Raw genomic sequence first — 12,177 nt, forward strand, 5'->3', positions numbered from 1 at the left:
TGCTGTATTTGTAATCGTAATGCTTTTCCAGATCACTTACCAATTCTCTCCACTGGCTCAGTCTCAGCACATGGTTCACTGAAGTCTCCTGTACCATTGATGTTGATGCCGGCCACTCTGAAGCAATACTTCTTGCCTGCAGTAAGTCCGGTCACCACATACTCTGTAGCACGCAGGGTCTTTTCGTGGGACTTCTTCCATTCCTCTGCTCCAGCTTCCTGCATCTCCAGAATGTAGCCAATCACTTCAGCCCCTCCGTCCTCCACAGGGCGGGACCAGGCCAGGCTGATGCTGTCAGCATGGGTGTCGGTGATACGAGGGATAGAAGGAGGAGCAGGGGTGCCTGAGAGGAGAGGATACAGGAATGAAGATCAATAGATCTGTAAAGGATTTACTGTTGTGTTAATGGACATGATTACCCCTTAATCCTGTCACATAGAGATTTAAAGATCTGATTTATAAATTTAAGATCATCAGTCAGATCTTCAGTGCATTTGCAATGTTAGGCACTGAGACTTGAACAAACCAGACTTACACGATGGCACTCTGCAGACAACATACAGAGAAACCTCACTGGGTTCGCTCTCTCCGGCCTTGTTGATGGCTGTCACTCTGAACTGGTAGATGTTGCCTTCGGTCAAACCAGACACCTTCAGTGTGGTGTCCAGGTGAGCTCCGTCCCTGTTCACCTTCACCCAGCGGGCACTCTTTCTTTCGCGCCTCTCCACCAGGTAGTGGTTCAACGGGCTGCCGCCATCGCTCTCTGGCTTCAGCCACTCGATGGTGGAAAAGTCCTTTCCTGACACCAGGATCTCTGGAGCACCAGGAGGAGTTGGTACGGCTGGAGAAAAGGAAAGGTAATTCAGTGTTAGAGATTATGAGGATTTATTTCATCTTACGGGATTCTTGGTTAAAAATAAAAGACGATCTGTTTGGCCTCAGTTTTTTGCGATATTGTACTTTTAAGTCATTGTTTATGAGTATTATTTCACAATGATCTGACTCTTACTGAAAGTGTTTCTGGCAACCATGGGCTCTGACTGGAGAAGGACTCCAGCTCCATATTTGTTGACTCCCCGGACTCTGAACAGGTATTCTGTGTTCTTGAACAGCCTGGTGATGTTGCAGGTCAACTCCTTGCACTCGGCGTGCATGATGACCCAGTTGAGTCTGTTGGTGTCCCGCCTCTCCACGATGTAGTGGGAGACCTCGTCGCCACCGTCCTCGCGAGGAGGCTTCCAGCTCAGAGTGCACGACTCCTCTGTGATGTTGTTGATCTCAATGCTGCCTTCACATACTCCTGGGGTGTCTGGAAAAAACAGATGTACTCAATGTAATTCATTTTGGATAACCATGACAAATGAATACTTCAAGTATTAGTAGTAGTAATGCATAAAATTGCTTGAAATGCTTGAAAACCAAAGCACTCTCACTTACCAAGCACTTTGACGTTGACCTCAGCAGTCTTTGTTCCGCTGACGTTCCTGACTGTGAGGATGTACTTTCCCGTGTCATCTCTGTCACAGAACTTGATGATGGCCATGGCCCTGGTGGGGGTATATTGTAGGTGGTACTTTTCACACAACTCCAGCTCCCTGTTGCCCTTAGACCAGGAAGCCTTGGGGTCAGGCCTGCCTCCCACTGCAGCGTCCAGAACCAGGTCTGAACCAGCTCTGACCTTCACGGTTTCAGACAGGAGTTTGCTATCCAGTTGGGCCTTTGGAGGCTCTGTTGGGTGGAAAAAAGGAACATGGTCATAAAACAATTAATTAATAAGGCAGGACTCCTTTGTTGGGACTGTAATATATGCACATTGAATTAAATCTACAGGAAATAGCAGACTGTTTAATCTATCATTTTATTTAGGAATTGTTAACGTCAGATGTGTGAAAGTGTGCTGTATTGGTGGTATTGTATAACGATTACAGATGCAGATCTTACCAAAGTCGGTCTTGCACTGCACAGAGCCAGTGGACTCGGAGGGCTTGCTGAAGACCTGGTTGGCATTCTTGGCGATGACTCTGAACTCATAAGGCTCTCCCTCTCCCAGGGCAGTGACAGTGTAGAAAGTGTCTGTCACATTGGTGTAGTTACACTTGAGCCAGCGGCCCTCACCGGTCAGAGTGTACGGCTTACGCTCGATGATGTAGCCCACAACGGGACTGCCACCGTCATTCAGTGGAGCCGACCATTTGAGGGAGACAGTGGTTCTTGTAACATTTGTGACTTCTGGCTTACTTGGTGGATCTAAAAAACACACCAGGAAATTTCGTCAGGCATGTTGGAGCAATGGAGCATTAAATAAAAAGCCACTGAATAGTAACTAAAGTAACTGTGTTAAAACTCACCAACTGGGTTTTGAGCAACTGCTCCCTTGGAGGCCTCACTAGCTTTGCTCAGCCCAGCACTGTTCATGGCATAGACCCTGAACTGGTACTCCAGGCCTTCGACCAGACCCTCCACCTTGTAGTAGCACTCAAAGCAAGGGATCTTGTTCTCCCTCACCCACAGGATATTGTTCCTCTCCTTCTTTTCAATCCAGTAGCCCGTCACCTTGCTTCCACCATCATGATAGGGCTCCTCCCATTTCAGGGTCATTGTGTTAGCCGAGACATTGAAGACTGAAGGCTTTGTTGGTGGGCCAGGAGGTGCTGTGATTGAAAAATGAGATTTTGTTGTTAAGTACAGTCAACTAAATTCCAACTTGATTCAGACATACATTTTTACAGGCCTTTACAGTCTAAGAAATACTTCAAAATGTGTATATGGTTCTTCATAAAATTGGTGAATAAGTTAAAAAGTTAGTTTATGGAGTAGTACTTACTGAAAGGATGCTCTGCGACAATAGTCTCAGACTCAGTGTGCTTGCTGACACCAAATCTATTCTCGGCAGAGACCCTGAACGTGTACTGCATGTACTTGGTCAGGTGACTGACGTGGAGAGATGTGCGCTTTACGCTGGAGTTGATCAGCTGCCAGGCGGTGGAGCCAGACTCACGTTTCTCCACGATGTAGTTGGTGATGTCAGTGCCACCATCATCCTCTGGTGGTTGCCAGTTAATGACGCAGGACTCCGAGGAGATGGATGAGATTTCGATGGGTCCGGTTGGAGGACTGGGTCTTGCTGTGACATTAACTTCAATAGTGAAGGTCCTGGTTCCTGCCACATTCTCCAGAGTCAGGTAATATTTACCACCATCTCCTCTCATGGCCTCCTTGACCGAGATACTGGTTCTGTCCTTAGTTACTTTGATGCAGACTCTGTCTGAGCTCTTCAGCCTCATCTCCTCCAGCTTCCAGGTGACCTTAGGAGCAGGTCTGCCACTGATGGGAACGTCAATGGTGAAAGTACTGCCAGACCTGCTTGTGATGAGCTGGTTGGTGATCTCGCTGAGGTCAGCAACAGGTTCAATGTGAGGCTCTTTGACTAGTGCAGGAGCCAGAGTTTCCCTGGGCTTGCTGTAGCCGGCTTCATTCTTAGCCTTCACGCGGAAGTCATACTCATCGCCCTTGTTGAGCCTTTCAACCACATAGGTGAGATTATTGGTATTGCCAACAACTACCCATTTGTCTGTACCCTTTGGCTTAGCCTCAATGACATAACACTGGATGCGGCTACCACCATCATGCTCTGGTTTGAGCCAGCCTAATGACACAGAGTTGTCTGTGGTGTCTAGGATGTCCATTCTCTTTGGAGATGCTGGCTCTGCGGTGGCAATGACAGGCTCAGTCAGCTCAAACGGCTCACCCACACCGTGCTGGTTCTCGGCTGCGACTCTGAAGAAGTATGGCACTCCCTCCAGCAGGTCCTGAATTTTCAGCATATGCTGCGTGCACTTGCCACCAGACTGCTGCCAAGTGCGGCGGCTAGCCTCGCGTCTCTCAACAATATAGTGATGGATTCTGGCTCCACCATCATTGAGAGGAGGCTCCCAGATAAGAGTGACTGAGCCTCTGGACACCTCCTTGAAGGCAACAGCCTGAGGAGGCCCAGGAGTGTCCATGACCTTTATAGTGAATGTAATGGCCTTGCTGCCACTAGCATTCTCCAGGTTAACAGTGTATTTGCCTGTATCGTTTCTTGAGCAGTTCTCAATACTTAGAGAACTGTAGCCATCTGTAGTTGTGATCTCTGACATGACACCCAGCTCTCCTTCTTCCTTCACCCAGGTGGCAGTGGGAATTGGCTTTCCTCTGAAGTAGGTACCCAGGCACACAGAACCTCCAGCCTTGACAATGTGTGTCTGCTTGAAGGTGGCGTCAATATCCACCTGTGGTGCTGTTAGCCTGTCTACAGCCTGAGCAGGCTCTGGAGTCTCCTTGTCCTCGCCTCTACCCACGTGATTGACAGCTGCAACACGGAACTTGTACTCAGCTCCTGTCTGTAGACCCGTCACCACGTAATTTGTTTCTGCCACCAGCTGCTCATTTACTCTCTTCCATTCTGTCTCTTCTCCCTTCACCATCTCAATAATGTAGCCCAGGATCTCCATGCCTCCATCGTCTGCAGGCTTGGTCCATTCCAGGCTTATGGAGGTGTTGGTGGAGTCGGACACACAGATCACAGATGGAGCACAAGGAATATCCTTTGGTTCGGCAGCTTTGATAGGCATAGAGATGTTGCTAAGAGCTCCAACACCAGCATCATTCACGGCCATCACACGGAACTCATATTCCATATCCTCTGTCAGGTGGAGCACCTTGTGAGCACATTCGACGATGGGCTTCTTGGCAATCACCTTGTAGAACCGGACAGTCTTCTTTTCTCGTTTCTCCAGAATGTAATACTGAATGGGGTTTCCACCATCAGATTTTGGAGGGGTCCAGGACAGAGTGATGCTCTCTCCTGTCACCTCAGTAGCGTCGGGAGTGCCTGGAGCATCAGGAGTAGCTGAGGGAAACAATTTTGATAGATGAGAACAATGTCTGCATTGACTTAATATCGAAAACATAAAAATCTAATTTTTCTGTCTTAAATATTAAATTAAAAAAGCCTTTCCAACTTCCCACTTACTGTATTGCAGCTGTGCAATGATGGGGCTGGATTCCAAAGGTCTGCCAACTCCAAACTTGTTAACAGCAGAGACCCTGAACTGGTACTCATTGGTCTTGATGAGCTTGGTTGCATTGAAAGTGCACTCCTTACATTCATCAGACACCAAGGCCCAGGAGATCTTGGAGGTCTCGCGTTTCTCAATGATGAAATGTGAAATTTCGGAGCAGCCGTCATTCTCCGGTGACTTCCAAGACAGAGTGCACTTGCCCTCTGAGATGTGGCTGAAAGTGATGGGTCCTACTGGCTCCCCAGGTGTGTCTGCATTATGTTGGTGTGTGAGATTGAAGTTAGAATAGAAATATATAAATACAGTGGTGTAAACAACTGTCCTGTAATATAAGGAGAAAAATGTCAAAACTGCATACCTTGGACTTGAACAAGGATGTTCTCCTTCTTGCTTCCAGATCCGTTGGTAGCCTCGACAGTGTAGAGGCCGCGGTGTGTACGATCAGCATCCCTAACAAACAGGGTGCTGGATCCAGCTACGTTGATTATGTCCATCATTTTTTTGGTAACCTCCACACTGTCTCTGTACCAGACGACCTTGGGAACAGGGCGTCCGGTGATGGTCACCTTCAGCCTAATGTTTTCCCCTGCCTTGACTGTCAAACCCTCAAAGTACTCTGGGCCAAACTCAATATTTGGAGGAGCTAGTTGAGAGGAAAAGGGAAGGCATTAGTATATGGTATGTAGCTTTAAAACATTGAGCTTAAAACTTACTTAATTTTACTGAATGCAGTGTCCTTCAACATTTACTCACCAGTTCTGAAATTTAAACTGCTAATATTTCAATCACAAGCCCCCTTCTCTACATCTGAATTTTTTGCATTACTCACCATTCTCACTTCTGACCACAATCAAGCCAGAGGAGTTGGAGGGAGGGCTGACGACACCAATGGCATTTCTGGCAATAACTCTGAACTCATAGCGCTCATTTGTTGCCAACCCAGTGACAGTGTACTGGCAGTCGTGTACATCTGTCAAGTTGGCCTTGAACCAGCGACCATGTCCTTGGCGTTTCTCAATGCTGTAGCTGGCAATCTTGCTACCACCATCACGTTTGGGTGCATCCCATTTCAGGGTCACTGAGTCACTAGTCACATCAGTGTAGTCGGGCTGGCCAGGAGGATCTGAAAGACATGAAATACATATTTTAAATGATTTTTGTTTGACCAAGCCACTTATCAAGTGGTTTCATTCTAACTAATTGTTAGTCAGGTTTTAGAGCAGAAATGATTTTGCTCAACTTATTATAGTTCCAATAGGATGTATGTAAGTGTAACAAGGAAACAGAATAATGTAATTGTCTGAATAAGCACTCACCAACAGGACTGACAGCCATGGTTGGCTTGCTCTCATCACTCATTCGACTGAAGCCAGCATCATTCTGGGCGTAGACTCTGAAGGAGTACTCGAGGCCTTCAATGAGTCCCAAGATCCTGTAATCTGTTTCTTTGACCAGCACAGTGTTCACCTTTTGCCACATGATGCTGTTCTTTTCTTTCTTCTCCACATGGAAGCCCTGGATGGGGGTACCACCATCATAGATGGGCTTCTCCCACTGGATGGTCATGCCATCATTGGTGACATTGTACACAACAGGCTTGCCTGGTGGGCCTGGAGGCCTGAACTGGTGCTTGGCAATGACCATCTGTGAGACCAGAGGCTCGCTTACACCGTATCTGTTCTCAGCACACACTCTGAACTGGTATTGGACACCCTTGATCAAGTTGGGGACTTTGAACTGAGTTCCCTGTACACTGGAGCATGCCATCTTCCAGTCAGACTGAGAGGTGTCACGCTTCTCCACAGTGTAGCAGGTGATGTCTCCACCACCGTCGTCATTAGGTTCATCCCAGGAGATCATGATGCTCTCAGCTCTCACTTCATCCAGGCGGATGGGTCCAACAGGCTTTGATGGTGGTCCAAGTGTGATGACATGGATGTGGAAGGATCTCCTGTTGACCTTATTGTCAAGGGTCAGGGTGAATTTGCCCTCATTCTCCTTCTTCACATTCTTAATCATCAGAGTGGCTTTGTTTTCTGTCTTCTTGAAGCGGACTTGGTCACTCTCCTTCAGAGGCAGGTTGTCCTTCAACCACAGTACAGAAGGTTTGGGTTTACCTTTGTATGGCAACTCAATGTGCACATTGTGACCCAGGCGAACACTTATGCTGCCATCTGGGTACTCTGCAAGGTTTGCCTCAGGTGTTATGATGTAGTCAATGACCTTGATAGGCCCAATCTCAACAAAGTCACCCTGTCCCTTCTCATTTCTGGCGGCAACTCTGAAGAACATGTCTGAGTGCTCCTTGAGTTTCTTCACCTCAAACTCACACTGTCTGCTGGTTCCTCCCAATGACCATTCCTCATCCTTGAGCTTCTTCTCAATGATGTAGTCAGAGATGATACTGCCACCATCATAATCGGGCTTCAGCCACTGCAGAGTGACAGAAGTCTTGGATGAATCCTTCATAGAGACCTCCTTGACTGGTCCTGGAGTCTCTGTAGCCTTCATGGGCTCAAGTGTTTCACATGGATCACCAACACCGTTCTCATTCTCTGCTAACACACGGAAGAAGAAGGATGTCTTTTCAGAAAGATCTTCGATGGTGAATGTTGTGTCTATGCATTTGCTTGTCACTGCAGAGTAGGATCTCTTGGAGGAGTCCCTCTTCTCAACAACGTAGTTTGTGATCTCAGCACCGCCGTCGAGGAGTGGAGGCTCCCAGCAGAGAGTGACCTTTCCACGGGTCACATCCTTCAGGATGAGATTCCTGCACTGAGCTGGAGTATCCTGAACCTTCACAAACAGGGTCAGTGTCTTGGGCTCTCCCACACCATTCTCTATCTTTACAATGTACTTTCCAGTGTCAAGCCTGGTCACCTCACGCATAACAAGGCATGTGGTAGTGTCTGAGTGGTGGAACTCATATTTGGGGTTGCAATCGATGCATTCTTCTCCCTTGCTCCAGGAAGCAGTTGGAGCAGGTCTGCCCTTCAGAGGAACAGACAGCTCCACATCCTTGCCAGCCTTCACAATGTAGTGAGTTCTCATGGCCACATCCGAATCAATCTGGGCCTCCTCTGTGAAAATCATGAAACACAATCAAGGTCAAACAGGGACTGCTATGCGCGAGCAAGATAAGACCAAAGACATACGTGTTGTAAACTGAACACACTTCACATTTTCAATGTCACTGATTAATTTACCCAGGATATCCTTTGCCTGCACCGGCTCAGTCATCTCCAGAGGCTCTCCACGGCCAGCACAGTTTACAGCAGAGACTCTGAAATAGTAGTTGACATCTAGTTTTAAGTCGTGAACTGTGTACTCTGTTGTCTTGACCTCTCCCTTGGAGGTAATCTTAGCCCATTCTTGCTCTCCTTCAACAAGCTTCTCCACCATGTAGCTGGTAACCTCACTGCCTCCATCCCATTCTGGCTTGGACCAACCCAAAGTTATGGATGTCTTGGTGGAGTCCACCACCTTCAGCTTGCAAGGCTCATCTGGTGTATCTGTAAGTAAAATGTATTTGTTAGGTGGGGATGTACTTTTTTCTTGTTTTTGTTGGAAGTCTGTGAATGTTAGACCACTTACCAACTGGGTCAGCCGCCTTGTAGTAGTCTGATAAATCAGAGAACGGTCCCTCTCCAGCCTTGTTAATGGCACACACACGATATTGGTACTCGTTTCCTTCTGTCAGATGGTAGATAGTCTGTTTGATGTCAGTGACAGGGTCTTTGTAAACTCTAATCCAGCGCAAGCTCTTCTTGTCGCGTCTCTCCAGGTAGTAGCCTGTCACGGTGCTACCTCCATCTACACCTGGTTTTTCCCATTCTACCACCATGGTGGACTTGGTGATGGTATTCACCTCAGGAGTATGAGGCTGCCCAGGAGTTACTATAAAATGTATAACAAACACATTAAGAATATACAAATTATAATATAAGTAACAACCTTGATGAAAAATGTTCTAAATTTTTTTCTCATGAAAGCAAAGAATTTGGAAAAACGATGACAAAGACATGGGATAATTGCTGCAGAGTAATTATTTGGTGTGAAAATGTAAAGAACTAGACAACTGTAGAAGCTCAATCATAAAACCTACTATGACTTATTCACATTAATAATCATATCCACAGCGTTCAACAGCCCAAAACTTACCAAAGGCGTTTTTAGCGATGACAGGCTCAGACTCCAGTGACTCTCCAACTCCATACTTATTAACACCCATAACGCGGAACACATATTCATTTCCGCGTACCAGTTTGCCGACAGTGACATGTGTCTGCTCGTGCTTGTCTGAAACTGTTGACCAGACCACTCGGCTGGTTTCGCGCCTCTCAACAATGTAGTGGGTCACCTTGAAACCTCCCTGGTCAGATTCGGGCACAGGCTCCCAGCTGAATATGATTTTGTCTGCTGTGATGGAGTTGAAGTTAATGATGCCAGCTGGGGGTCCAGGTTTGTCTAAGGAGAGGGGAAAAAAGGAAGAGCATATGAACATTAAATACAGGGATGGTGGCAGACTTTTTTTAAGTTAGAATATCTGGATTCAAATTGATTAGGAATTCGGAATTATGGACATATGAGGGTGTGAGACAAGAATTTCTAAATACCTAGGATTTCAATCCTGATTGTTGCAGATGCCGAGCCCAGAACATTCTTGATCTTGACCTCATATGAGCCAGTATGAAGGCGAGTTGCATCCTTGATCAGAATAGCAGAAGAGTCAGTTGTGTTTTCAACAGACATGGTAGAGGTTGCTACCAGCTCTTTTCCATCCTTGAGCCACTCAATGGTTGGCAGAGGCTTGGCAATGATTCCAACTCTAAGCTTAACTGAAGCTCCAGCCTTGTACTGAACCACATCCAGATATTCTGGAGGAAGGTCAATGGCTGGGGCACCTGTGGGACATAGGATATTAATTTAAATAATCTATAAATAAATCCAATAAAAGTAAACAAGACAAGTAACCATAGATATGAATCAATAACTCACCACATGCGTCGACACAAGTCACTGGACCAGCAATGAGAGATGGGTTGCTGACAGACCCAACAGCATTCTTGGCGTATACTCTGAACTCATAAGACTCATCCTGGTTGAGTCCGGATACAGTGAAGCCCATCTCAATGATGTTTGTGAAGTTGGCCTTCACCCATCTGCCATTGGGAGCTTCTCTTCTCTCCAGACTGTAGCCAGTAATCTTGCTGCCACCATCGTATGGAGGCCTTTGCCAGCTTAGGCTGACTGAGTTCTTGGTGACCTCTGTGATACGAACATTTGCTGGGGGCTCTGTAACATTAAAGTAAGAAAGATGCAATTTTAATGAAACAACATTAAATAGTTTTTAGTGTAAGCTCTATAACCATATTTATGGTTGTGGATCTCCTTAAAACTGGAGATAATTAGAAACACTTACCGCAGGCATCAATAGCAAGCACCTCTTCAGAGGTTTTGCTCATCTTTCCAACACCAGCAGCATTTTCAGCTGCCACCTTGAATTCATAGATGAGGCCAGGGCAAATGTTTGTGACTCGCCACTGGTTTCCTGAGATTGCTGTCTTGTTGACCTTCTGCCAGAGGATGCTACTCCTCTCCTTCATCTGGAGATGATATCCAATCACAGGGTTTCCACCATCATTGACTGGCTCATTCCAGCAGACTGTCAGGCTCTCTCTAGACACAAAGCCGAGCCATGGTGTGGATGGAGGTCCAGGAATGGCTGTAATGGACAGCATTCATGTGAGTATTATTTTTCCTCCACATACATCAGTTTGTAATCAACAAAAATGTGATCAAGTCATCAAAGCTACACCTATTTTTTGTCTTGCATTCAAGTATATTGACTTACTGTATGGAAGCTTTATCATGACTGGCTTGCTGTCAATGTGGTTGCTGACACCGTAGCGATTCTCAGCCTTGATTCTGAACTGATACTCCTCTCCCTTGGTCAGCTTAGTCACCTTGATTGAGCTTCTGGCAATGCTAGTTGACACCTCTGCCCAGGAAGGAGTGCTGGTTTCACGTTTCAGAACAATGTAGTTGCTAACATGGCTGCCACCATCATACTCAGGAGGAGCCCATTTCAGACATACTGTGGTCTCTCCAACCTCCCCAATCTCGACTGGACCAACAGGAGGTCCGGGTCTGTCCAGCACAACAAAGATAATGAAGATCTTGGTGGTACCTCCTGCATTTGAGGCGGTGACTTCATATTTGCCAGCATCACTTGAAATGCTCTCATTTAGGGTGATGATTAAACTGTCAGGAGTTACTTCTGTTAACAACCTCTTGGATCCCTTGATGACAACATTGTTCTTGGAAATGGTCACCTTAGGCATGGGTCTGCCGGTGAGAGGAATCTCAAAGGTTAGGTTGGATCCTGCTCTCACATAAACTGTATTCTTAGGGTAGTTCTTCAGGTCAAAATCTGGAGCCTCTGTTGAAAAAATAAGAGGAATGTTATAAGCAATGTCACATTAAAACTAGTACCCCCATCAAATTGCGTTTTCCAAAAATGACATGCCTTTTCAAAAAGTATCAGTATAAAAATACATTTTCATTACATGGAAATACAGCATTTCCAGTCATTATTTTACATCATGTATTACCTTTGAGAAAAATGAATCCATCCATAAAATTGTTATTATTTATGCATGACATCATGTTTTCTAGGGGCAATATAAATTATATATGAACTAAATATGAATAACATAACCAATATCAAAATGTAGTAGTAAGGCTAGAGATAATACCATGTATTTCCTTGACAATAACGGGTACGATCATCTCCTTTGGTTCACTCAGTCCGGCATGGTTCTCAGCACGGACTCTGAAGAAGTACTCAGCACCCTCCCTCAGGCTCTTGATGGTGTGGGTCATGGTCCTCACAGTGGCACACTTCACCCACTTGGTCTGTCCTTTCTCCATGGCATCAATAAGGTAACCAGTGACTCTGCTACCACCATCGTATTCTGGTCTTGTCCAGGCAATCGTAATGCTGTCCTTGGTCACATTTGCAACTCCAAGTTTCATGGGTGGACTTGGTACCTCTGTAACAGACAGTAGGACATTTTCATGAAGCACATTTTGTCAACATGATAAAGGTTGT

The 12,177-nt window shown here is 46.1% G+C and overlaps 1 protein-coding gene across 1 annotated transcript in view; it reads right to left on the reverse strand.

The window, feature by feature from the left end:
* The window catches only part of ttn.1 (titin, tandem duplicate 1), a 192,133-nt gene that overhangs the window by 16,841 nt on the left and 163,115 nt on the right, over positions 1–12,177 (reverse strand). Inside the window, 19 exon segments of the mRNA XM_070915106.1 lie at positions 41–343; positions 536–841; positions 1,010–1,309; positions 1,438–1,728; positions 1,942–2,247; positions 2,349–2,651; positions 2,825–4,891; positions 5,015–5,314; positions 5,422–5,706; positions 5,893–6,186; positions 6,380–8,143; positions 8,270–8,575; positions 8,658–8,960; positions 9,225–9,530; positions 9,680–9,967; positions 10,062–10,358; positions 10,486–10,788; positions 10,918–11,505; positions 11,822–12,118. Coding sequence (XP_070771207.1) covers positions 41–343; positions 536–841; positions 1,010–1,309; positions 1,438–1,728; positions 1,942–2,247; positions 2,349–2,651; positions 2,825–4,891; positions 5,015–5,314; positions 5,422–5,706; positions 5,893–6,186; positions 6,380–8,143; positions 8,270–8,575; positions 8,658–8,960; positions 9,225–9,530; positions 9,680–9,967; positions 10,062–10,358; positions 10,486–10,788; positions 10,918–11,505; positions 11,822–12,118 — 9,207 coding nt within the window.

This window comes from Enoplosus armatus, chromosome 11, assembly GCF_043641665.1.
Source record: "Enoplosus armatus isolate fEnoArm2 chromosome 11, fEnoArm2.hap1, whole genome shotgun sequence".
Taxonomy (NCBI): Eukaryota; Metazoa; Chordata; class Actinopteri; order Centrarchiformes; family Enoplosidae; genus Enoplosus; species Enoplosus armatus.